Source organism: Alternaria triticimaculans (assembly GCF_023758025.1).
Source record: "Alternaria triticimaculans strain BMP 0046 chromosome Unknown scaffold_12, whole genome shotgun sequence".
Taxonomy (NCBI): Eukaryota; Fungi; Ascomycota; class Dothideomycetes; order Pleosporales; family Pleosporaceae; genus Alternaria; species Alternaria triticimaculans.
In genome coordinates, this window is record NW_026055969.1 from 284,103 (window position 1) to 310,026 (window position 25,924).

General features: G+C 52.3%; 9 protein-coding genes across 9 annotated transcripts; 5 read left to right on the forward strand and 4 right to left on the reverse strand.

The window, feature by feature from the left end:
* Positions 1-144: 144 nt before the first annotated feature.
* Positions 145-1,053, forward strand: J4E78_007621 (uncharacterized protein; the record flags this gene model as incomplete). Its single annotated transcript, XM_049368226.1, has 1 exon — positions 145-1,053. The coding sequence occupies one exon, from the start codon at positions 145-147 to the stop codon at positions 1,051-1,053; it is 909 nt and encodes a 302-aa protein (XP_049219880.1).
* A 2,373-nt stretch (positions 1,054-3,426) lies between these two features.
* On the forward strand, positions 3,427-4,805 carry CHIB1 (Endochitinase B1; the record flags this gene model as incomplete). The annotated part of the gene is made up of 4 exons (XM_049368227.1): positions 3,427-3,483; positions 3,535-4,101; positions 4,151-4,621; positions 4,698-4,805. The coding sequence occupies 4 exons, from the start codon at positions 3,427-3,429 to the stop codon at positions 4,803-4,805; spliced, it is 1,203 nt and encodes a 400-aa protein (XP_049219881.1).
* Positions 4,806-5,330: 525 nt separating this feature from the next.
* On the reverse strand, positions 5,331-6,632 carry J4E78_007623 (uncharacterized protein; the record flags this gene model as incomplete). The annotated part of the gene is made up of 2 exons (XM_049368228.1): positions 5,331-5,620; positions 5,672-6,632. 2 exons carry the CDS (start codon positions 6,630-6,632, stop codon positions 5,331-5,333), a joined length of 1,251 nt encoding a protein of 416 aa, XP_049219882.1.
* Positions 6,633-7,038: 406 nt separating this feature from the next.
* On the forward strand, positions 7,039-9,952 carry J4E78_007624 (uncharacterized protein; the record flags this gene model as incomplete). Its single annotated transcript, XM_049368229.1, has 4 exons — positions 7,039-7,105; positions 7,161-7,885; positions 7,935-9,660; positions 9,720-9,952. 4 exons carry the CDS (start codon positions 7,039-7,041, stop codon positions 9,950-9,952), a joined length of 2,751 nt encoding a protein of 916 aa, XP_049219883.1.
* Positions 9,953-10,128: 176 nt separating this feature from the next.
* Positions 10,129-11,399, reverse strand: J4E78_007625 (uncharacterized protein; the record flags this gene model as incomplete). Its single annotated transcript, XM_049368230.1, has 2 exons — positions 10,129-11,202; positions 11,259-11,399. The coding sequence occupies 2 exons, from the start codon at positions 11,397-11,399 to the stop codon at positions 10,129-10,131; spliced, it is 1,215 nt and encodes a 404-aa protein (XP_049219884.1).
* Positions 11,400-12,064: 665 nt separating this feature from the next.
* On the forward strand, positions 12,065-12,748 carry COQ4 (Ubiquinone biosynthesis protein; the record flags this gene model as incomplete). Its single annotated transcript, XM_049368231.1, has 1 exon — positions 12,065-12,748. One exon carries the CDS (start codon positions 12,065-12,067, stop codon positions 12,746-12,748), a length of 684 nt encoding a protein of 227 aa, XP_049219885.1.
* Positions 12,749-21,026: 8,278 nt separating this feature from the next.
* On the reverse strand, positions 21,027-22,163 carry J4E78_007627 (uncharacterized protein; the record flags this gene model as incomplete). Its single annotated transcript, XM_049368232.1, has 3 exons — positions 21,027-21,477; positions 21,534-21,833; positions 21,925-22,163. 3 exons carry the CDS (start codon positions 22,161-22,163, stop codon positions 21,027-21,029), a joined length of 990 nt encoding a protein of 329 aa, XP_049219886.1.
* Positions 22,164-23,048: 885 nt separating this feature from the next.
* Positions 23,049-24,113, reverse strand: J4E78_007628 (uncharacterized protein; the record flags this gene model as incomplete). The annotated part of the gene is made up of 3 exons (XM_049368233.1): positions 23,049-23,526; positions 23,583-23,887; positions 23,937-24,113. 3 exons carry the CDS (start codon positions 24,111-24,113, stop codon positions 23,049-23,051), a joined length of 960 nt encoding a protein of 319 aa, XP_049219887.1.
* A 540-nt stretch (positions 24,114-24,653) lies between these two features.
* On the forward strand, positions 24,654-25,818 carry J4E78_007629 (uncharacterized protein; the record flags this gene model as incomplete). The annotated part of the gene is made up of 5 exons (XM_049368234.1): positions 24,654-24,719; positions 24,767-24,795; positions 24,916-24,990; positions 25,037-25,656; positions 25,706-25,818. 5 exons carry the CDS (start codon positions 24,654-24,656, stop codon positions 25,816-25,818), a joined length of 903 nt encoding a protein of 300 aa, XP_049219888.1.
* Between the last annotated feature and the right edge of the window lie 106 nt (positions 25,819-25,924).

Below are 25,924 nucleotides of genomic sequence, written 5' to 3' on the forward strand. Positions count from 1 at the left end.
AGCTCGAGGGCGGAGCACTAGGCGGGTCGCGGGCTTCCATCCCACCTCCGGCCACCCCTGCTCGACGCTTAGTCACGTGTTAGCGCGCTCTACGCGTTTCGACCTGGACATCGATGCGCCTCCGTGACAATCCACTGCTTCACCATGGAGACTACCGAACAGCTCGACGAAGACATTAGCGATCTCCATACCCGACTAGCAACACTCCGTGCCCACCGTGCGAACCTGTCCTCCGTCCTGCTGTCGCAACCCCACCTCGCAGCGCGCCTTCAAAGCACCAACACAAACAACAAACCCGCGAATGATGCCAATGATGTCATCACACGGCAGTCGAAACGCAACCTCGAAAACATCTACCGCGCCTGCGCCGGCGTGACTGCATACAAAGTCAAAGATCCCGACCCGCATGCGCTGAACGACGGCAACATCCTCGGCGTCAGCATAGACGTAGCACTGGGAGGCAGATTCGTCGAGACGTACCATGTCTTGCTCAGCGTCAAACAGAAAAACGACAAGAGAATCATGAGAATACACAAGCACACGGTTCCACCATGTATACCTCTGCAGCACCTGTCAGACAAGTGGCTACCTGCAGGCGGCAAAGACGAAGAGAACGATCCAGAGCAGGACCTCGTGCGATTTGGAAGACTGTTGAGGAAGGAACTCGTGAGCTGGCATCTGCGCGTCAACGCGGTGGAAGAACTACGGAAGGATGCTGGTCTGGCACAATCGAGACAGGATAGTGAAGACGACAGCTTCACATCCAATGGAAAGATTCTAAACGCTTTTGTGAGCGACGACGAGGCCAGTTCGGATATCGAGCAGGAGGATGCCGATCTCGGGAGCGCACGCATATTGGACATCGAAGCGGATGCGGCGGTTAGGCAGGTTACCGTTGTCTGGTCCGACAGGCGGACAGCAGTCATGGCCATTACCAAAGACGGCAGGGTCGAGAGAGCCGTGTGTAGAACAAGAGATGGGGCGAGAAATGCCGTCTTGAGCAGAAAGGCCGTGGGGCCTCTAAATGGCTTGGTCCGGAGACTACGGGCGTGAATAAGAGAGTTTCTCATCAGATCCACGGTCCCTACGAAGGTCTGGTGGTCTCCGATATGCTAAGCATGGCGTTTATTGTTGTTATGATACCCTTTGATAGCAAGTCGTTTATCTTCATCGTTTGCATCAACCCTTTCCATCTTAAGAACGGCACACGTGCGGCGCATGTTTACCTCTGAATGCGTGAGCCCGCAACCTGCTTTCATGTATGCAAATGGTTGGCGTTTCATTGACCTGGTTCCGTCGAGCTGTCATCTTGGAGTGGTGTGAAGATACTACAGTGCAGTGGGAGGCTGAACGTGCACTGGCCACGCCACTTGAACGACTGGTCACACGAGCCATCTTTCCGCCTTTTGAACGACCACGCTTCTTTCTCATCAACTATCACCATCTCTACACACTCCACGCTCCAACTCACGCTTTCTATTCGCCGTCACTACATACTCATGTGCGCCGGGCACTCAGCCCTGCCATCCGTGGGGGATCGGCTCGGCGGGCAGCGGCCTGGCCATCCTGCTTCCGAGGTTACAGTCGCAGCCATGATGCATCGCGACGTGCGTACTGACCCCGGCAGCTCTAACTCGTTATCAAGACATGGGCCGTACTATCGCTATAGCGCTTCTCTGATCTGCAACAACCCCAACAAAGCACCGCGTGTCTCTAATCACAAGTGCACGAACGTGGGTAAATCCTTCTTATTGCACGCGAAAATGTGTCGAGAAAGGGCTTATTCGGAGCGCTTGACGCCTATCTCTTCGCAGATTGGCAAACTACAAGGTCGCTGCATCCAGGCCGGGTTTCCTTCTGTATCTGCTCATACCTCGCGTATGCACCGCGGCTTAATGCGGCCACCCGTCCGTCCCGCATGCCATCCTTCCCGTCAAGCACCCTTCCCTCGTGCGGCTTCAGTCCCCGCTCCGTCTCTACGATACGCTGCGGTCAACTCACCATCTATTTTCACCTGGCGCTATCGCACTTCTCACAGTATTTTTGCTCGGCCTAAGCGACTACAATGACCGACGACTTGACACACGCATGTGCACGCAAGAAGTGGAGACATAACATCACCCACGGAATACTCAATCTGAGCTGATCGTAGTCTCCTACAGCCTAAAGCTCGAATCCTCCGTCCACACCGTCTGTAGTGCAAACACCTAATTTCCCATCCCGGCTCAGGTGGTATCTACCGCATGCACCCTACTCGAGTACACCATCATATCTACTGCGCTCGCTTTCCACTCGACACTGGGATTATGTCTTCATGTGCCTATGCATGGTTTCACCCGTGGACTACCCAGCGAAACTATGCCGTTTTGAAAGATGCGCGTAGCAAGCGGTATGGGATCACAGAGCAATCTGATGGTTATGTTGTATTTTGACGTTACACATCCTAACGCCCCGAAACGGTCCAACGAGCAGTATGGGAGCTTTACACTATACAATTTCCATGGAGCGCCATCGCAACGAGAACCTTGGAGCCACTTACTACCCGAGCAACTTCCAAATGTCCTTTTTGAGCGACTAATGAGCTGTCGTTCCGTTCCACATTATTCACTAGAGGAGTATGGAGAAGTACACCGAAATCGCACTGCCGCTATCATTGGAGCCATGCGTTCTATATCCGATGGAGATGCCAAGTGCATTCATGTACCGAGTGTCCAAGCTCTCTTGTCGCTCTTGTCTCCAACTCGACTAGTCAGAGCTTCAAGCAGTCTGTCCTAGAGGCCTTTAACCGTCGTTCCCAGATCGTAGCCGTCTGTACCTGGTCGATCAAGGGCACACTTCATAAGGCTTCCAGATCTTGGAACTGACGTATCTTGTCAAATATGTATGTGCAAACAGCCTTGCTGCCCATGCTGCGCTTGCAGCATGATAGGCGCGCGTGGACGAAGATATGTACCCTTGAGACCTAGGTCTTTGCTAGCTTTTAGGCCCTCCTTCTCTCTTCCACTGTCACATTCCTTTCAGAGAAATTTCGTAGCATTCGCTAACTGCTCCTCCCTCGCTCCTTGGCCGTTGCATGGTCGAGTGACCCTCCTTTACGCTTTTTCACACACACCTTCAGTCGACTCGCCTTCGCCATAGCTTATCTTCAGTTGATCTTTGGGATATAAATATAGGTTCTTTGGTCGGATATCAACGTCGCAAATCATACTTTTCTCGATTTCACTACACACTTGAGCTTTCGGCACTCAATTCAAGCCGAGTTCGTACCTGCACTAGCCCGCGCCACAGCCACGTAGCACAGCATAGCGCGCCACTAGCGACATCATAAGGATGCGCGCCGCCAACATGCTCGCGGGAGTAACATCACTACTCTCGATCTCCACCCTTGTACAATCCATCGCAATTCCGCGTGGTACGAACGACACCATGACTTCAATTTCAAGCGCATCAGGCTACAAGAACGTTGCTTACTTCGTCAATTGGGTATGTCGGCTGGTTCAAATGCGGAAGATCTACATCTGACATTCCTTGCAGGCTATTTATGGTCGCAACTTCAATCCTCAAGACCTTCCTGCACAAGAGCTCACCCATGTCCTCTATGCCTTTGCCGATGTTCGGGATACCGGCGAAGTCTTCTTGACGGATTCCTGGTCTGACATTGAAAAGCATTATGCGACTGACTCGTGGAACGATGTGGGTACCAACGTCTATGGATGCGCCAAGCAGTTGTATCTCCAAAAGAAGAGCAACCCCAAGTTGAAAGTGCTCCTATCGATTGGTGGATGGACTTATTCTGCCCACTTCGCCCAGCCTGCGTCCACCCCCGAAGGTCGGGCCAAATTCGCGAGCAGCGCCGTTCAGATCTTAGCGGATGTTGGTTTCGATGGCCTCGACATCGATTGGGAATATCCTACCAATGATGCGCAGGCAGAAGACATGGTTCTACTTCTACAGGAGACTCGTCGCGCTCTTACCGAATACTCTAAGAACCATGCGCCTGATCAGAAATTACTCCTCACAGTCGCTTCACCCGCAGGCCCCACCAATTACAACAAGATGAAGCTCAAGGCAATGGACCAGTATCTAGACTTCTGGAACTTGGTCAGTACTTTCGACTCATCAAGTCACACTGACTGCTAACACCAAGTAGATGGCCTACGACTACGCCGGATCCTGGGACGCCAACGCCGGCCACCAGGCTAACGTGAACCCATCCTCTTCCAATCCCACCAGTACCCCCTTTAGTACGAAGAAGGCAGTTGACGACTACATCGCGGCGGGTATTAACCCTAACAACATCGTCCTGGGTATGCCCCTCTACGGCCGCTCTTTCGAAAACACCGATGGGCCCGGCAAGCCCTTTTCAGGTATCGGCCCCGGTACCTGGGAAAATGGTGTATTTGACTACAGCAAGCTTCCTCTTGCTGGTTGTCAAGAAAACTACGACGACAGCGTTATTGCAAGTTGGTGCTATGACCCAGCCAAAAGGTTCATGGTTAGCTACGACACACCTCAAGTCATCGCCAAGAAGACTGCGTACATCCGAGAGAGAGGACTGGGTGGTGGTATGTGGTGGGAGAGTTCGAGTGATAAGAAAGGTGACCAGAGTTTGATCTCTACGGTAAGTATTTTCGATTCTTGCGCTTCATCTCGATCTGGGCTGGTAAAAGAGGAAAACGACTGACATGTCGATGTAGTTTGTCAAGAACATTGGTGGTATTGGTGCCCTGGATCAAACCAAGAATCTGCTCAGCTACCCGGTCAGCAAATATGAGAATCTGCGCGCTGGCATGCCGAACAACTAGGCGCATACCTGCGTTGTCTCGTCGATTTTGAGACTGGATGGACGGACGTCTGCGCGTTGTCGGAAGACTGTCAGGCGCTAGGGGACGGCTTAGTGGGAACTGTATTTGTTTTTCTCGGTACTAGTAACGCTTTTTGGTTGGGTGTACACGCAAGGGTTTTCTGTACATATGACGGTCGTTTATTTCTTCTTTTGCGCGATGTCTCGCCGAACGGCGTCTGGGAGGTTGGAGAGGTGTGGGTCGTTACACAGGAGACCTTTTGTAATGGTCTATACATATAAACACGTACGAAATCTTCCTTACTCGCCAATTCTTTTTAGTGTTGATCGTAAGATGCGCAAAGATGCCTTGTTTCTCGATGCTTGTTGAGGCGTCGCATGGATTAAATGCTGTCAAACAGTTTATGTGATCAGAAGAGTGTTGTACATTAGACAGCCTGGTTGAAGCAGACTTCTACTCAGGATCGAGTTGAGGTAATCCCGAAGTCGCATAATAGCGATGAAGTGTTTCCATGAATCTACATATTTACAACGTCTTGCTAGTCTCTTCCGCGACACTGAGATCTGCAACTTCGCTCTTTCCTGCATTGCCCATCCTCCGCTTCTTCAGTACGTTCTCGATAAAGGCCTCGCCGGCCTTGTAACTTGAGCGTACGAGTGGGCCGGAGGCGCAGTATAGGAAACCCATGTCGAGGGCGCGCTGGCGCCAGAGTTCGAATTTGTCGGGTGTGACGTAGTCGTGGACGGCCATGTGGCGCTTGGTGGGGCGCATGTATTGGCCAAAGGTTACGACGTCGACGTTGTTTGCGCGGAGTTCTGTGTGAGCGTTAGTTTAGTCTCGTGGTACATCAGGCTGTATGAACGTACCCCTCAACGCATGCCAGAGATCCTCATCCGTCTCGCCCAAGCCCAGCATCATGCTGGTCTTGGTGATGAGCTCAGGGCGCGCCTCCTTGGCTGACCTCAACACATCCAGACTCTGCTTGAACTTGGCTCTCCTGTCGCGGACAAACGGTGTGAGGCGCTCGGTTGTTTCGATGTTGTGCGCAAAGACATCGACACCACTCCGTGCGACTACCTTGGCCATCTCCAGATTGCCTCCGTAGTCTCCACCCAGCAGCTCAACAAGCTGCGTGGGGTTCTTTTGCTTGATCTTCATAATGGTTTCGGCAATGTGATGCGCTCCGGAATCCACGAGATCATCGCGATCAACCACGGTGATGACGACGTAGCCCAGCCCCCACCTCCGCAGCGCTTCAGCGGTGTTCTCTGGTTCGTGGGGATCCAGTGGTGGAGGTGCTTTGGACGTCTTTACGGCGCAGAATCGACAGCCTCGTGTACATGTGTCTCCCATGAGCATGATGGTCGCCGTTGCCGCACTCTTGGAACTTCCGCCCCAGCAGTCTGAGATATTGGGACATCTTGCTTCTTCACAGACTGTGGCTAGATTCAGCCCGCGCAAGTCTTTCTTGATCTGCTTGTAGTTCTGATTTGCGTTTGAGGGTATCGGCGTCCTCAGCCACTCTGGAAGTCTTGTGATGGTCTTCTTGCGGCCTTCCGGGCCCACCTGCACCGTCTTGATCTCATATGCTTCGGCCGGGGAGAGGGGTGCCTCGGGGTTGACGAAATCGCCAAACGATGGACCGGCATTCAGTGTATCGCTGAAGGACGTCGGTGGTCGTGACCGCTTTGTGGGGGCTTCTGGTACTGCGGTTTGCGGCGTGTCGGAGGTCGTGGCAAAAGTTCTAAGCGGCGTCCTTGAGCGAGGGACAGCTTTTAATGTGGAGGAAGAGAAGAGACATCGCGATCGTGGGATTGAGGCTGCCATGTCGTATGTTTGAGTGTACAAAAAGAGAGGAGGACAGTGAGTGAATGGATTGTTGGGTATATCTTGCGCGGCAGAGCCTTGAATACCCGCACCGCATTGAGTTGCGCATTCCGAGCGCCAAGCCCTGGAACATGCAAGAGCAGCCCACACGCCGACATCCCTGCAGGTGCACTTGCTCGCGCTGGTCGAGGGCATCTTCAACGTCGCCAATTCCAGACGGCCAGGCAAACACCACTGCGACCTCGCCCCGACCCGTCCACGTCTCCTCGCCCACCAATTCCAATTGCAAGGCCGCATTTGGACACGTTTGCACCCCCCGTCGCAAGAGGACACGTTAGGCGGAGGAAGAGCGGGACCAGTTTATACACACACCGCGAGCTAGCACGCGGAGCTGCACCACAACACCATGGACAAGAAGCACGAGGACGCCGGCGGAGTCGCCCAGATCGACAAGACGTCCGTCTTCCAAGAAGGTAGGGCACCTCCCGCATGCGCCAGAGGTTGGCGGGGGACGCTGACGCTGTCCAGCACGAGTATTCAACCAGAGCCCCATCTCGCCCAGGAAATGTAGAGTGATCCTGACCAAGCTGGCGCTGCTGCTCTTCACCGGCGAGAGCTGGGGGCGCCAGGAAGCCACGACCCTCTTCTTTGGCATCTCCAAGCTGTTCCAGAACAAGGATGCCTCGCTCCGCCAGATGGTCTACCTGGTCATCAAGGAGCTCGCTGGCTCCGCCGACGATGTCATCATGGTCACTTCCTCGATCATGAAGGACACCTCCGTCGGCAGCGACGTCGTATACCGCCCCAACGCCATCCGCGCCCTCTGCCGCGTCATCGACGCCTCCACCGTCCAGGCCATCGAGCGTCTCGTCAAGACGTGCATAGTCGACAAGAACCCCTCAGTCTCCTCCGCCGCCCTCGTCTCCTCGTACCACCTCCTCCCAGTCGCAAAGGATGTCGTCCGAAGATGGCAGTCAGAGGCCGCCGAGGCCGCGTCAGGAAGCAAGTCGGGTGGTGGTTTCTTGGGAGGGTTTGGAGGGGGCTCACATACCACCCTCCAGGCCAGCACAAACTACATGACACAGTACCATGCCATTGGTCTCTTGTACCAGATGCGCGCCGGCGACAGGATGAGCTTGGTCAAGATGGTGCAGCAATACTCTGCTGCTGGTGTCGTCAAGAGCCCTGCCGCTACTGTCTTGCTGGTCAGATTAGCAGCCAAGCTCGCTGAGGAGGACCCAAACCTGCGAAAGGTGAGCTACACAACATCCATTGAAAGATGTCTACTAACAATTTCTACAGCCTATGATGCAACTCCTCGACGGCTGGTTGCGCCACAAGTCGGAGATGGTCAACTTCGAGGCTGCAAAGGCCATCTGCGACATGCGCGACGTTACCGATGCCGAGCTCGTACAAGCCGTCCACGTCCTGCAGCTCTTCCTCACCTCTCCTCGCGCCGTCACCAAGTTCGCCGCCCTCCGCATCCTGTCGCAAATGGCCTCCTTCAAGCCGGACGCCGTTCGCTCATGCAACCAGGATATCGAATCGCTCATCACCAACTCGAACCGCAGCATCGCCACCTTCGCCATTACCACACTCCTCAAAACGGGCAACGAGTCTTCGGTTGACAGGTTGATGAAGCAGATCACTGGCTTCATGGCTGAGATCACCGACGAGTTCAAGGTCACCATTGTGGAAGCTGTCCGAACATTGGCACTGAAGTTCAAGGCGAAGCAGTCCGGCTTCCTTGCTTTCCTCAGCGGCATTTTGCGCGACGAAGGCGGCTACGAATTCAAGCGATCCGTTGTCGAGGCTATCATGGACCTCATTCGCTTCGTACCTGATGCCAAGGAAGATGCGCTTGCTACACTTTGCGAGTTCATCGAGGATTGTGAATTCACAAAGCTCGCCGTCAGGATTCTATTCGTACTTGGACGTGAAGGTCCTTCAACACCGCACCCCACCAAATACATCCGTTACATTTACAACCGCGTAGTCCTGGAGAATGCGATTGTTCGGGCTGCGGCGACCTCTGCTCTGTCCAAGTTCGGCGTCGGACAAAAGGACCCCGAAATCAAGAAGTCTGTCCACGTCCTCCTCACAAGGTGTCTGGACGATGTTGATGACGAGGTCCGTGATCGCGCTGCGCTCAGTCTTCGTTTGATGGACCAAGAGGACGACGACATGGCTGTTAACTTCATCCGTAACGACTCCATGTTCTCCCTTCCTGTTCTTGAGCACCAGCTGGCCATGTACGTCTCTTCAGATTCCCGCGACACCTTCGAGACGGCCTTCGACATCACCAAAATCCCCACAGTCTCGCGCGAGCAAGCAGATGCGGCAGACCTTACAAAGAAAACCGAAGGCGCTACCCCAACCCTCAAAGCACCCAGTGCAACCAAGGCACCCTCGAAAGCTGGTGCCGATGCCGCCGCAAACGCAGCATCGAACGCGCAGAAATATGCTACGGAACTGCAAAAGATTCCAGAACTGGCTGCGCACGGCGGCGTGCTCAAGTCAAGCGATGTCGTCGAGCTCACAGAATCCGAGACCGAATACGTGGTCACTGCCATTAAGCACATCTTCAAGGACCACATTGTCATTCAGTACGACATCAAGAACACTCTTGAGGACACAGTATTGATGGATGTCGAGATGGTTGTCACACCGGAAGACGATGGTGACGTGCAATTAGAAGAAGAGTTTGTCATCCCAGCGCCAAAGCTTGTCACCAACGAGCCTGGTACCGTCTACGTATCCTTCAAGCGCCTGGAGACCGAATCGCAGTTTATCGCCGCCAGCTTTACCAACGTACTCAAGTTCACCAGCAAGGAAATCGACCCGAGCACAAACGAGCCAGAAGAAGGTGATGGGTATCCAGATGAGTACCAGGTTGAGGATCTGTACCTCACTGGTGCCGACTACGTTGTTCCCGCATATGCAGGCAGTTTTGATAATGTCTGGGAACAGTCGAACGGTGATTCGGCGACTGAAACACTGCAGTTGGGTAACATGAAGAGCATAACTGGTACGTCGATAAAATTGCGAGCTATCACTAATGACGAACGGATGACTGACGCGTTACAGATGCAACCGAACAACTCACCAAGACTCTATCTCTCCAGCCTCTCGAAGGTACAGATGTCGCTTTGTCAACATCAACCCATACTCTCAAGCTCTACGGCAAGACTATTACAGGTGGCAAGGTTGCTGCTACGGTACGGATGGCTTTCAGTGCCAAGACTGGTGTGACCATGAAGATCGATGTAAGAAGCGAGGAAGAGGGTGTTGCAGCATTGGTGGTGGGTAGCGTGGCATAGGTGATAGATGAACATTTGTTTAGTAGCGTTTCTTGAAAGCGTAAAAGGTCCACAGGCTTCTCAGTAGAACTCTTGGTAGCCACAGCTCAATGATTATGACATATATGTTACAGATTGAGAATATTGAACAATTGAACCCACAAGCGCTCTGAGATACCGACTCTGTCTGCACCCTCTTATGAAGCAAGTGCGTCGATGGCCTTGTTGACAATACTCCGTATCTGTTTCCACCGTCTCACCACCGTCTCCCTCTGGCCTTCCGCAACCTCATGTTCCCCTTCACTCAAGTCCAGCTGTTCTACCTCTTCCAGCGTATCCACTATCTCCCTCGAATACTTAGTCAACACATCCGCTAGGTACTTATTCAGCCTGCCCTGATCCCTTACTCCATCATCATCCCCCGATACAAACGCCGAATATCTCCTCGAATCCAGCACCAACAACCGAAGCACAGCTTGCGTCCTATAGCAGACAATCTCCTCTTTGCCCGCACCGAACAACGTGTAGTCCCCATGAAAGCCATCCTCCTTCAGCGCATCCACCTGCTGCTTATCCAGCAAAGGCAGCAACAAGTGATCCAAAGGCAGCGTATCATGAACGTTTTCCTCAAGGATGAAACCGTACTCCACGAGCAGAAAGTCGCTTGTGTGAGACCCATACGTGACAAAGACTTCTTCGCCCGCAGAATACGATCGGTCGGCCGTCACAGAGTAACCGTGGCTGTCGTGTTCGGGATGGCATCCGTTGTCGGAGTGGTTGAAGTAGTCGATTAGCGGGCACATGCAGTAGCAGTCGTCTGCTGTTAGTTTTCCACGCCGTTTGGGTAGGCTGGGGTGGGCGTTGGGCAGATCTGGATATTCCCAGTAGAAGGTTCGGGTGTTTACTATCAGCCAGGTGTATGTGTAGAGGGACTTTGTTATGGCGGGAGGAAGATGCGGTGAGAGTGTTGACCAGTCTTTTTCTAGGTTGGAGCGTTGTTTCGTGAGGAGCGTTTTGCAAGCTGGTGGTAGGAGCGACTGGAGTGATGCGGGGTAGTGGAATGGCATGGTTGATGCGAAGTCTTGTTGTGTGGGCCAGACGTCTTGCCAGAGTTGGTAGCCGTGTGGTTCCTGGCCGCTGTACCATAGGGAGAGGGAGGCGGCGAGTTTTCCATGGACGGTGGCGTTTTCGGGGAGCTTGAAGGCTTGGATTGAAGGGAGGGCCACATGGACGAGAGATTTGTTGGAGACGTGGACTAACTTGTCTCCTTTCTTGATGATTTAGTTGAGGGGTTTGAGTGAGGGTGGCTATGGTGGGTTGGACTGACTTTGATATCTTTTGCGGCTACGATGCCCATTCCTCGACCGCTGAAGCGTGCTGGGGCTATTCCATCGATGTCAACGCCGTTGGATTTGGCCCAGTCGACGAATTGGGTATGTTGTTCGCCGGGGTCTAGTGCTGCGGTCATGGCTGCGGTGGATGATGCTGATAGCCTAAAGGCCGAAAGTACTCCTTTGATCCTAACTCTCACATCTGTTAGAACTGTAGATATCTCATTGGTTGAGACAGTCAATTATCGTACCGAAGATTCCTTCCAGAAGCGGATACACAGTATCTTGATTTGAAGTTGTTCTTTGTAGGGTCAGGATCTGAAGAATTTGGTGAGCTACCTTGAAGGGAAGCCTATCCACTACAGAGTAAAATCTCGTTTATTGAAAAAGCAATCGAAGATGTTGCAGCTGACAAGTCCGGAAGTTGGACAAAGAGTCATCTGCTAATACTTTGGCGTGGCTGGTGCATGTGGCGTATCGATAAGAATCGCGTCATTATATCGGCTCGAACCAGATGAGAACCATCAAACCCACGCTGTCCGCAACCCTCCCCGAAACGCGTAAATGGCGAGAAGTGTGCGACCATGTCAGCTCCCAAAGCTGATATCGCGCTCACTGTTCCAAACGTCATCATTCGCGCAATCAACACGCTGTTTTTCAGTCCTCAATCGTCCCCCGCCGAATTATGAGGGTCACATACCATTGACGCGTACGGAAAGGTTAGGGCTGGCAATCGGCTCGGGTCTTGGAAGTTTCCTGGACCCGCGAAGAGGAGGTAGACACGATCCAGATTCTCAATTTCATGGTTCGCTGCTTACACAAGCCAGACCTCATTGCATCCTTTGGCGAAGCCACCGCGCAACCCTACTTCATCTACAAGCTCCGTGATCGCATGCTTCTAAATCCAACAGGCCGACGAATACTACGCGACCGACCACGCTTAACGTCTACCTCGCTCGACATTCCACGCCTCCGCAAACTCCCTCCGAACACATTGGGCTATGCATACGCGGCATGGCTTGACCGCGAGGGCGTCTCGCCAGACACACGAGCGCCAGTACAGTACATAGACGACGAGGAGTGTGCATATGTCATGCAGCGATATCGCGAATGCCACGACTTCTACCATGCCTTGGTCGGACTACCCGTCTTTCGTGAAGGCGAGGTCGCTCTCAAGGCATTCGAATTCGCCAATACCGGCCTGCCTATGACTGGCTTGGCTGTGTTTAGCGCTTTCACCCTGAAGAAGGCTGAATGGAGGCGTTTCTGGGACGTCTATGGGCCGTGGGCTACACGGAACGGCGCACAAAGTGACGATGTAATCAACATCTACTGGGAGGAAGAACTGGAGACGGATATCGACGAGCTAAGAGCTAGATTCAGCATTGAGAAGCCACCGGATCTGCGAGCTATGCGCAAGGCGGAACGTGAAGCGCGCAAGAAAGAAAAGGAGGCTAAAGAGACCATGGCACGGGCTGCCGTATGAGATTACAACCATGTACATTATCGTGTAATAACCACCTAGCACATGTCTCGACCTTGGCCTGTCATCTGCGTAGGATAAGTCCCATGCAGGTTACTTGCTCAAACCAGCAGGCGACACAAGGATGCGGGGTCTCCACACGGGACGGCACCCGCCAGCCGAATCGTCCACTCCAGACGACCATTTCCTATGAAAGCGCGACCCACCCGCACCATGCAGTTTTCTCGCTGCCTACATCAATCTCCGATCATCGACTGCTGTCATGGCCGAAAAACGGAAGCATGGCGAATCTCCCGGATCTGACCAATCACGACTTCCACTTGATGACGGCCGCCCGTCTACCAGCCCAGCGGGCAGTCTAACAGTCGTCGAGAACTACCCCAGAAAACGTATAGCGATAGCTGTAGGCAACACTACCCCTGACTTCCGACATTAATTACTTATAGCTTGTAGTGCAATGTTTGTAGATTTCGGAAGACACGCTGTGACGCCCAGAAGCCGGTTGGTCAGACAAAATTGCATTCATATATGCTTTTGTTGACATTTGCAGTCTTGTGGTTTCTGTACTGAGCTCGGAATTGAGTGCACCTACCGAAAGCCAACAGTCGGCGACCGCACAAAACCAGTCGGCCCCCCGTCAGAGGCCTGGTCAAGCATTGAAAGACGACTGGCACAGGTTGAAGCCAAGCTAGAATCCACGAATCAATATGCGCCTGGTTCTGCAGCACTTTCACCCAACACGTCTACTCATAGCGATATGCACCCTCCTCCAGAGTCCAGATCACAACACTCGAGCGCCAATCGAATGACAATTGAAACGATCAACAACTCCACCATGTCTGTTCCATCAGTTGGTACACCAGTATCGTATGACTTTGCTTATCGACAGACAAGCACCGAAGGAAAAACTCCGAGGCCTAGCCTCACTACTTTCCACGCACCTTCTTACATCCATGTGGAGAGCTGGGACTACACAGCTGACTTTTACGATGATGAGATCTTAGCTGGCGAACAACTGGCGGATCAGTGTGACGCAGTCATCTCACACCCAGTAGATCTATCCCGACGAACGTGCCGACGACTCCAACAATCGTTTGTGGAAAACTTCCTTCGGTGGACGCCTATTTTCGATCAACGAACCTGCGTCAGTGCGCTTGAACAGGCAGACTCAAGTAGCTTTGAGCACCCTAGTGCATCAACATGCCTAGCATTTCTGATACTGGCCCTTGGTGCAATCTCTGAAGATAGGAATGAGAATACGAATAATCTCACTCCAGGGTTGGAGTACTTTGCACGTGGATGTCGCCTCCTAGAGCACCTATCGCTTCGCATCGGACTAGCTAGCCTTCAGTGTCGGATACTGCAAGCTTCGTACTTCAAGTTCGCTATCAGACCACTGCAGACATGGAACTCCATCACGCAGGCTGCGAGAGACTGCATGCATATCTTGAGCTCCAGAACTATGCAACGATACAGCCCATCGGACCAAGAAGCATTCAACCGAGCGTTCTGGGCTTGCTCCACCGTGCTGCACGAGTAAGTTGTCCAAGCGCGGCTTGCATCGTTAGCCTCGATAGCGAAAGACTTTACTAATGTAACATGTGCTTAGACTTGAGGCGACATGTAAAATGCATCCCATCGGACTACGCCACTTCCATGAATTGGTGCCGCTTCCCCAGTTCGAAGAAGAGGATTCAGGCTTCTACTTCTTTCTGGCGCAGATCAGCCTTAGGAAGTTCCTGACACAGACTCTTGAAGTTGTCGGTTACTGTAAGTGTCTCTGCAGAGTCAATTTTGCTACGTGCACTTACCATGCGACCGCCCCTTCCAGTTACAGGACAGGTCATCTTCGCACCCGTCGTCGTTGGCGAGCTACGTAAACAAGTGCGCGAATGGTATCATCATCTACCTTCTGCCGTTCGGTTTCCCTTGGATTCGACGCCGCTGTTTGACTCTAGGAAGTCTTTCCTAAGGATTCAGTACATGGCTCTACACGTAGTGCTTGGCTGGCCTTCAGTACTTAGGATACTCGAGAACAGCGAAGGGGAGGCCAGTGCTCAGGAAAACGAAACGATTGTAGTCACAAGGGAGCATGCGCGACACTGCATAAAGAGTTCAGCCTTGCTTCTAAGTGTAGCGGACGAGCAACTCATGGGAAGAAAGATGGGAACGCACTTTACACTATACCCGTATGGTCATTGCGTTCAAACATGTTGATGTCTAACTAACTTTATCTAGGACATTTGCGTGCTTCGCAACCTTACTCATAGCGTACAACCATACGGCTCTCTCTTTCATCGAAGAAACCAAGCAGGAGCAGCATATACGCAATGGATATGAATTACTGCGGCCATGGACGCATCTGCCTCTGGTTCGACGAGGATTGGAAAGGGCGCGCATTTTAATGCAGCAAAACGATCTTGCGCATATATTTCGCGCATATGCAGATGAATCACCTCAGCCTGCGTCTGGCATTAGTCCACCAGTAGCAACGAGTAACGACTGGAGATCTCCCCATCCAGGGTTCAGCATCAAGCCATGATAGCCGCGCGGACCCTGAGATGGCATCTGAAGTTCCGTAGGAAGACCGATCGCAATGCGGCATGGTTCGATTTAGGGAATCCCACGGGCTTAAACCACGCCACAAAGACATCATGCCAATCGGAAGATATTTGTGACAACCGGTATACACGACCGGCCCGAGGTCTCGTTACGAGCGTCCGATACGAACCTGGTCTTGAGTTCTTTCGCTGTTACGCCAGGGCGCCCTGCGGACAGATCCGTGCGAATGGGATCCTTTCCACACGGAACAACAATCACAATCCGTAGATGCATCTCGATGCAGGACCGTTGATCCACATTTGAAAATCGGTCGGTCATCAGCAGCGTATACTTGGCATTCTTGGACTGCGCACTCATTTCGCGTTTACGAATACACGACGGAGAGGGCTTTTGTGTGGTGATGCGCACACAACCACCACTGGCACCAGCATAATGATTTACACGCAGAGAACCCCACGACAGTCTACCAGAATGCAGAAGAAGTTGCGGCAATACCACCGAATACGGCCTGCATGCTATCTCAAGTCTATCGGTCAACATAACTGCCCGCCTGCGGAGCAGAGACCACAATGATCACCAGTGTTCAAACATCAGTCCCTAGGGTCTACGTAGTAAGACCGTGCTGAAAAAATAGATGTTCGAGCTGCGAAACATCCTGGCTGAACCCCAAGTGTTCGCCTGCCGGCAAACACGAGCCTTGCATCATAGCTCACCTTAGGATCACCTGAATATGCAGTTGGGGATCCTGCAAAGTGACCTGAGCCCGGCAAGATCCACATCAGTCCAAGCCATAACATCGTGCAGCTTCGCGATCTCTGGGGTAGATACGTCCTATCGAGTGCGTTGCGCTTATCAGTCACCAACCGACCGCTCAGGTGGCCGCTGCGGCTGTGATTTGAGTAAGGGCTGTCCTGCCTTGCACGACTGTTACCAGCATCAGCTATGAGATGCGAGAAGCGCTACGTCCCCAGGACCGTCATTCATCGCGCCATCTTAACACGATCTAATCCTCTGAATCAGCTTCGCGTGCAGTGTCTTGTTTCATTCATTCTAAAACCAAACATTCTCAGTATAACACCACGCTAGTCCCAAAAGAGCACGGTTCATCGCTAGTGTACAAACGAGCGTTGTCTCATAATACCTAGATATCAATTGCTGATTATCTCTTTTCTCGTTGTGCGACACATTTTGTGGCCCGCCATGGGACACAACCGACAACCGGAACTCTACGCAGCGGCGCTTATAACTTATACTGCTGCTGCAGTCGCGCTTGTCTTTCGATTGGTTGCACGTCGTCAAACCAGCCACCCGTTGGTATGGGAAGATGTTTTGGCCGCAATTGCGTTTGTATGTATACTCGAATTTGTATTGACACAAGACTTACAGTGCGGCAGTCCACTGGAAGTGCTTTCACTTTCATCAGCATATACAGTATGTAACATTCTGCACTCTTAACAACTAAGCGCTGACGGTGACCAGAGATGCGATGGGGACTCGGAAGGCCACTTCACAACATCGATATGGCAGAAGACGAGATTGTGTACCACTATTTCCTAGAACTATGGGTAGATATGTGGTTCTACACGTTTTCCGTCGGGCTATCCAAATTTGTCATACTAGGCTTCTACTGGAGAACATTTGGTCTTTCCGTCATCCGACAGCCTATCAGGATCTTGTTCGTCTGCTCGGCATGCTGGATCGTTGTCAGGGTAAGCAAGCGATCTAAATCGACTTCTAACGGCGGTAAGCTGATCTCACAAGGTTGTCCTCATCACGATGCAATGTCAGCCGATCCAGAAGTTCTGGCACAAAGACATCCCAGGCAAATGCACATTGCCACCGATGATGTCGCTCTTTGCTGCGGCCATACCTCATTTCATACTTGAGGTCGCGATATTACTCTGTCCGCTCTATGAGATATCCAGACTGCATATCTCGACAGCTCGCAAGGTTGCTGTAGCGGCAATGTTTGCAGCTGGCCTATTGTAAGTCGCACAAAACCAATACATCAACATCTCACTAATATATTCGAAGGGTCTGCGGCTCAGCACTCGGTACCATTGCTCATACGGTCGCCCTTGGCAGAAACCCCCATCCAGATCTCACATACGACGGTATCGACGACCAGATATGGGCAGTATGCGATGTGAACCTGGCATCCTTTGCAAGTCAGTCATCTACTCTGGATCTTTTCTCGAACCAAGTCGCTGACAGTCACCATCTAGCGTCCCTCCCTCTCCTCCGACCCGCCCTGCGCTCCTGCGGCGGTATATTCACCACTCTCCGATCAAACAAAAGATCCGTTGGCCCCAGTAATTACGGCAATCCAAACTCCGCACCGACCTTTGGTAGTGCTCCTAAGAGGGGATGTAGCCGCACATTAACAACTACCTGTCCCGGTACTGAGTCTACGATTGAGCTTTCTGCAGACTTTTGTATAGAGAGAGGCGAGAATCATGGTAGAGTAGCGGCCTCGCACGAGCATGGGAATGAGTGTGGGAGCGAGTGTGGTATGCATCATACCGCAAGTCTTGAGCTGGAAGATCGGCGTCTTGTATAGGCACGGAGTGAGGTGGAAGCCGCACTTAGATTTTCTTCAAACCATGAGGATGGACTGAAGATGGTAATCTCTTAGACAAAAGACCACCTATCAAGTTAACCGTACGATGTTCAAATCACGCTTATTTGATGTAGTTTGCTTCGAGCACCAATCTACAGCTCATGCAATCCAGAAGTCCCTTTTCTTGTAGGATGAAGACACTGGAGGATCTTCAGCCCCTGCCTTAGCCTCGAATGGTTGCAACCATAGACCAACTCGCTCCCAATTCGTCCCTATTCTGGATATGAGGAGGAAAGCGAAAACTGTCTCCACAGGTTCATTGTACCGATCTTTCATATCGACAGCGCGAAATAGAAAAATGGCGTAGCAAGTTCTGATCTCAATTGCTCCAGCGCCGACATGTGAAAATTCAAGGCTCTCGAATGGACAGTCGAGCCGCGCCATCTCTGACCAGTAGTCATGACCTCCACCTCGCAATACCGATGCATCGTGGCCATGTACCACGCGACCAAGATGTCTTCCAACAACAGCTCTCTTGCGTAGCATAACCTTGAATGATGGCGCTGAAACAAATATCCGCTGAGAATAGTGGTGCCGCTGGGTAAAATTCGGACTGGCTTTCTCAAAGTCTTGCAAAGACTGCAAAAGCCCATCCTTTTTCTCAAATAGAATCGCTAGGTCTTTTGGGACCACCAGGGTCGTGTTCGGCGTTCTTCGTATATGATACACAGCATTTGGATTGTGCAACCATCCTGCCCAAGAATAACTTGGGAAGCCTAACCGGCGATTGATCTTCTCATTCTGGATATCATGGCGCCAGCACAACCCAATGAGAAGCCCGTTCATATACCCGGATGTATCGAAAGGCAAAGGTATACCCCAGTATGATCTGATGGGTGGTTCTTGTTGCTCGAACTCGCCCAAAATGCCATCGAATGCATTGAGGATGTCAACATCGTAGGTGAGGGCTCTCTCAGTATAGGACTCAATCAAATCGTAGATGATCTCTCCGTCCACATTTGACTGCCACTTCTCTAACATGGAGTGATAAAATATCTGAGAATGCTGTAGGTCCTCGCTAATGACGCCTTCATCACAGTCGAATAGGACTTGTTTCTCGGTGAAGATGAGCCTCCGCCTTGAGAAGTAACCTTCCTGAAGGGTCCAGCCACGTCTGAACCATCCTTCGGTGTAATATATCAAGGCCCAAGGCCAGGGCGAGAACGTGACTAGATTGAGTTCGTTGTATCGACCTTTTGTTTGCACATTTTCCCGTGGGATCGAAACTCCTAACAGTCCTGAACTGGCATCCGCGTCTCCGGCTGCTATTATCGTTATTTGAGCAGAGCGGTAGATGAGGTGCATTTGGCGGATCTGGTGCTTGAAATCGTCTTCGTTCTTCTGAAGAACACAATATGCGTCGACCCAAAGATAACGAATGTCGAGACTCTGGGTTACTCGAATAGCATCCTCTACCGTTGAAGGGAGTCTTGCCGGAAGGATATCTGTTTGCAAATCATGAGACTCGCCATTGCTTTTCCCCCACCGATAGCTCAACGCGGCATATGGGATGTCGCCAGAATGTCTGACGACTGCTCGTGTGTGACAATCAATCACCCTAAGCTGGCTTGGCCGGCTACTGAATGTTTCCTTTTGTTGATCGCAGGTACTATGATGGGCTAAGCAGTTCTGTAGGTGTTGTCTCGTAGCGCTGGATTCAAGCCAGGTCGGAACTTCGTTTACTCGTAGCGGGGACGGTTGAAGCTCTGGAGTTTTGATCTCCGCGGACACACCGAAAGGAACTACCAAGCTAGGATGGCTAGCAACCTGAAGCTCAGGCTTTCTGTCTTCAAAGTCATAGAATATATTGACATGAGACGACAGCTTCGTCACGGGCCCAGACTTCGTAGATACCCTCATCAGGCTTTTCCCGCGGTCAAGTTGGAGATAGCGTGGTTGCAGCGAGTCGTTTCGCGGGAATAAGTTGACCTTTGTCGCCAAGATGAAGTCACAGAACTCGCAACCAGACTGCGACTTCCATATCCAGATAGTGGTGGGGTCAGAAGATCTTGTGATCCACACTTCATGTCCCTTCTTTAGCGGTATGCCTTCGTGATTGCCTTGCAAGATCGCAATGAGATCGATATCTGAACAATTGGCGCATAACATCTTGGCAGGACCCGAACCATACGGGTTATGTCGTAGAACATTTGGAAGAAGACGGGTACATGGTCTTGGCTCAGGAGCTGCTGCCTAGAGCTATCTAAAAAGTAGGAACCAATTCGTTATCGAGGCCATGGGTGTGCATGCAGGAAGCGGATTCCTCGGGTGCCGAGCCGCGAGGCTTAGCCTAACCTTCCCCAGGCCGAGGATATGTTGCATTCACTCTTATCTTACGACCTTTTTGAAACTGTTAGAGGGCTATACCAGATTTAGACATCTTCTTGATGATACCTGACGGCTTATATATTCATCTTAATGCATGAAGCGGGATCAGTTCCTGCGCGCTTGTCTCGTGTCACCACACGCGGCAGGAACCTATAAGCCTACAAAAGCACATGTACTAGCGACATGAGTACGGCTTCATCCAGCCACTATATCATCGTCGATAGGTGTATGTTCCCAGTCCCGACAACCACAACCACAACGTCCTCCACAATGTACACAACCAAGCTTCCCTCGCGAAAAGACCCCTCAGGGCTCGAGCGCAAAGACAGAGAAGACCACGACGTCCTCCAACCCTTTGGCACAGCCAATACGATCCAAACCCTATCAAACCACCCTACACCTGATGTTCACTACGCATTGGTCACTTAATACCCATCTTTGGCTTTGCATACGTGCACGTCCAGAGTTCAGCTGCTACAGTCCTCACAATCTCTTCTCGCAGTCCCATCATCCAATAGGTCATGGCATTAATCACACACAAACGAGCTTATCCAAAGGTCGCAACATAGCCATCGATTTCAGTGTCACAGAAGACGTAGCGTTACATATATTGAAATGGATAGATAATCCGATTCCACCTCTCACACCCCATAATGAGTGAAAAGCCCAGTTCCCAGATTTGGTATCATCGAAAAAGAAAAACGCACAAGCACGCTCAAACGCCAAACCCAGACAAAAAGAAGATGATTGCACGTTGATGAGCTTGAGTGCTTAGTACGCATTACCGCCCCAACCCGGTGTCTTGCCCTTGCCCTCATGTGGCGAGTAGTATTCGTCTTGCTCCATAACTGGACTGATGGTTATAGACCCTGGCTGGTGCTGCGGCGGCCCATACCAGCCGTTCCCTCCCGCAGGCACATTGCTGTAGTAACCTCCTCCTCCGTGTGCAGCCTCCTCGCCGCCAAGGTTGTTGAACGCTTGTGTACGTGGTGTCATGGGCGACTTCATGCCGCCAATGGTACCGGGTGTACGGGGTAGTTGTTGGAGTTCCCACATGTGCTGCCATTGTTCGTCGGCAGTCATCTCGTTGTCGTAGGGCGATGAGGCCCACTTCTCTTTCTCGGCTTTCTTCTCGGCTCTGCGAGCGGCGTGGGCTTGTTTCTGGGCGGTGGTTGGGATGAGGGAGTAGGCTGATAGGGCGAAGAAGACGACGTAGATGGTGCTGTTGGGGTAGAGTTAGCGCTTTACTCGGATGGGTACGGGTGGTAGGGGACGTACAGCATGATAATGCTAACGGCGAAACTGCTCTTGGCTTGCATGCAATAACTCTTGATGTGCTTGTCGTCCACGATGTTGCAGTTCTTGGTGAGATACCAGGGCGCGCCGTTGTTTACGTGCTCTGGGTCAATAGTGTCGGGTGCGGTTTGGATGTGGATGCCGTATGCCCATAGGGCCATGAGTGCGATGTGGAGGAGGAGCGAAAGGATCGGGAAGAAGACCTTGAGGAGCCATAAGGTTGTTTTGACGAGCCAGAAGAACATGCATACTACGCCGATTACGAGGTGGTATTGAGTGTTGCTGTGATTGTCAGTACACTATTCAGGTTTTGAAGTCGAGTGGAATGATAGCAAGGATATGGACTGCAGTGTTGGTTCGACATGTTACTTACAAGCTACTCCATACTAGAGGTGTATCTACTGGCCGGTAATTCGCAGCCGCGTACAAAACGGTGCTTGGCTTCGAGTTGAAGCCAAACTCGCCTCCCACTCTCCACAAAATGGTGCGATAGAGGTTTGGCGATGCGATACCGAAAAGGGCAAGATTGGCCACGGTGAATGGCAGTTCAAAAATCATGAGAAAGTAGATGATTTTCGGCAGGCGCCATGTTCGCGATATGAAAAAACCCATGACGGGCGTTCGAAGCCGTCACGCTCGACGGTGATGTGCGGTGGTGGGCGTTGCCGTATACGTGATGCTGCGCTTTCAGCTGCGCTCGGACGAATTGCGATTGCGGGATAAGGCTGAAATGCGCCGTCCAGTCTTGTTGCGCAATTGTCGTTAACCGAAAGTCGATAGCTGGAGATGCTACCAAAAGCCTCCGATGGTCGCACACAGTCGTTGTTCGTGCTCGAGGTCCGGACGTACAAGAAAAGCATCAGCATCCAGCTCTCCGGGGCCTTTCACGCTCTTAACAGCCATGTAAGCCCCCATCTTAGCCGACGCCAGTGAGGGAGCTGAGGGGCGAAAGAGCCATCGCAGGCGCTGAGTGGCACGCGCATGCTGCGCGATCACACAGCTTGTGAGGTGTGACGGCGAATCAGACTTGCAGGTCGGCGCTGCAGGCGGGAGCTAGACGGCTTGTTCCTTGCGCCATCCCTGCTCTTGTACCGAGGAATGTGGGTTAATATCGACGAATCGGGTAATTCAATATAGAACTCCAAGGTAAGAGGTCGGATGAAGTGGAAGGCCCTATCGCGGGGTTGCACGGCGCAAGCGATCGCTTGCTGTGCCGTACAGTGCCCGCGGACAGGAAACGGTGTGTGGCGCGAATAACGTTGATGGCCATGGTTCCCAGACTGAGTTTTGAAATGTGGAGCTAGTCTAGTGGAGCAGTCCCTCGACTATCACGAGCCGTCTGGAATTTACCGTCTTTGTGGGCGCGTAAATTCGAGTTAATGGTGTGAGCGTCGTACATACAACAGCGCTTGCCGCTGCGACGGGATCATTGTCGAATGCAAAACCTAGTATTGATCGCCTTGAACTATCCAATGGTAAATTACCTTAACCTTTCCATTACCACCACTTCTCGCACAGCACTCTCTCTGGAGCGACATTATCCTGCTCCTTGATAAACTTCACCATGTCGTCGGTCATGTCTGGGGGCCCGCAGACATAGAAGACGGTGGATTGGGCTTCCTTCCTGTTGCCAACTGCGCTAGAGAGGGCAATATCGTCAATGCGATGCGTCCAGGCACACACTGGCACTTCGGTAGCCGAGTCAATTTGCGGCAGCGTCAGAGACATGAGTGGATGTATCAAGTCACCTTCATTTGTGCCCATCTCAGACCCGTCCCACGTGCCTGTAAAGAAAAGCTCAAGGCGGTCTTTGGTCACCTTGAATCTGGGTATGCGGAACAGGTCGAGCACATCTTGCAGGAAGAGGACTTCGCTCGGGTCGGTTTCGCGCGAAGGGACTTTGGTAGAGTATAGGAAGCGTACTTCGAGGTTCGGGTAGTTCTGGTTTATGTAGGTCATCATTGACATCATAGGGCTGTGGGGTGTTAGCGGGCGAGGCGTGCGACTTTGTCACGGCACAGCTGGACGCACTTAATTCCGACACCTCCTGCGATGAAGATGGCGCGCTTAATCTTTTTCATGTCCAGACACGGGGGAGGCCACACGAAGCTTCCGCCCACACGTACAGTGACCTCCTTGCCTAGTATCTCCTCCGCCGGCTGCCACAGCCATGCTGCCGGCGGGTTATTAGGGCTCTTCTGGACAGCGAGCTCGAAGTAGGGGACAAAATCGGGATCCGACCGCGGCAGGGCTTCGGAGGGCGACGAGGTAATGGTGAAGCCACCGGCCTTGTCTACATCGGGCACAAAGACATCAAGCCATTGGCCGGGGAGGAACTGACTTATCCATCAGCGCATGTCGCGAGCGAGATGGAGATCGTCATACGTTGAAGCCGTCCTTTTCCTTGATTTCGAATTTAAAGCGCTTGATCCGGTCGTTGACGGGCGTGACTTTGGCGACGGTGGCCGTGTGCAGGTCGTTCTCTCGCGGTTCCGTCGCGGTGCGCTCTTGGTGGCTTAGGATCGCTTTTGCTGAGCGAGCTTGTGGCATGCTGCTCAGCATGCTTCTCTGCGAGGAGAGTCGTCGCTGAAATGAGTGATGGGACAAGAGTCGACGGGCAGGAAGGCTCATAGCAAGAAGAAAGTATCTTACCACGAGGAAAATGTAAGTGGGGACACCAGGTAGAGGGGTCCAATGCGTTATGCAGGATGATCCACTGGGCGGGAGCTTGGACGACAGCCGTTAAGGCTAGCTGACTTCACCTTCACCACGGCATCGGCATCATCTCGGGCCTCCAAATATAGCCAAGTGGCATTGGCCATGAGCCTCCGAAAATGGGCTGACTGTCATCGTGTCGCACGCTGAGCTGTCGCGTTTGACATGTGCGAGTGCATGGTGTGTACTAAGCAAGCTATGACGCGTGCGGGAGCCGCGGCTGTCACCGGAGAGCTGAACACCATAAGACAGCAATTGCTCTGCATCCTCCTTTGACACGAACTCATCTGCACGTGCACTGCCCAACACACGACATATCGTCACTGACTCTACCGCTCAGCCGACAAACACCTCCAATATCTCCAACTCTTACCTTATTCAGGCACAATGTCCGTCGAGGAAGGCACCCATGCCTTGGCTGATGGCAAGCAGCTATATACGAAGACATTCAAGGTATGGTGGAGCCATAGCAATAAGATCGACATTAACGCAATGAGCAGACGGACGGTCCGGCCAAAGCCCGACTTGTGTTCATCCACGGATTCTCAGACGTACGGCTCCCATGGACACAATACTGAATGCATGACTAACGTTGCCTCTAGCACGGTGAGGCCATCTAGCTACATGAATAACTCCCTTCTGACACAAGTCAAGTCAACACGTACGGCGACTTCTTCCCCCATCTAGCGTCTAGAGGCATTGAAGTTTATACGTTCGACCAGAGGTGCGCACGTGCACTGCTTCCAATATTCACTACTGACAGGGCACAGAGGATGGGGCCGATCTGTAGCAAAACACGCCGAGCGAGGAGACACGGGCCCGACTACCCAGGTGCTGGACGACATTACCTCCTTCATCAAGACATTGATCCCGAGCCCTGTCCCGCTCTTCATGATGGGGCATTCCATGGGTGGCGGTGAAACGCTCTGCTATGCCGCACAGGGTCCGGAGGAGGTGCTCAAGCACATTCGCGGCTTCCTCTTGGAGTCGCCCTTTATCGACTTTGACCCCAAGTCCAAGCCATCACCCATCACGGTCTTCTTCGGTAGGGTCGCAGGAAAGCTCATGGCAAAGCGTCAGTTGACCAACAAACTGGATCCAAAACTCATCTCGCGAGACCCGGAGGTCTGCAAGCGATTCGACGAAGACGAGCTCTGCCACGATACCGGCACACTCGAGGGGCTCGCGGGATTGCTCGATCGAACCAATGCTTTGTCCAGTGGGAAGATCATCATACCTGACAATGTTGGAGAGGGTGGCGTAACGAGGATTTGGATTGCTCACGGCGAGCAGGATGGCATCACTAGCTACCATGCCTCAAAACGCCTGTTCGATGCCTTGCAAGTCAAGGACAAGGAATTCAAATCGTACGCCGGACACTTTCATCGCTGTAAGTACATGTCTGACCCAGTCCACGGTATTGGCACTAACCTTGTCAGTACACGACGAGCCTAGTCCTGATAAAGATGTGTTCCGGGACGACGTCGTAAACTGGGTACTGGCTCGCGTGACGGACCCTGTGGGTGACGATAGTGCGAAGCCAAGGCTATGAATCTGTGTAGAAGCTCTCTAGAATAGGAAACAAGCGCGCTGGCAACGTAATCACGATACGATTATCTTTAGGTGTGCATTGCTTGGCCCAACTCGTACGTACACGC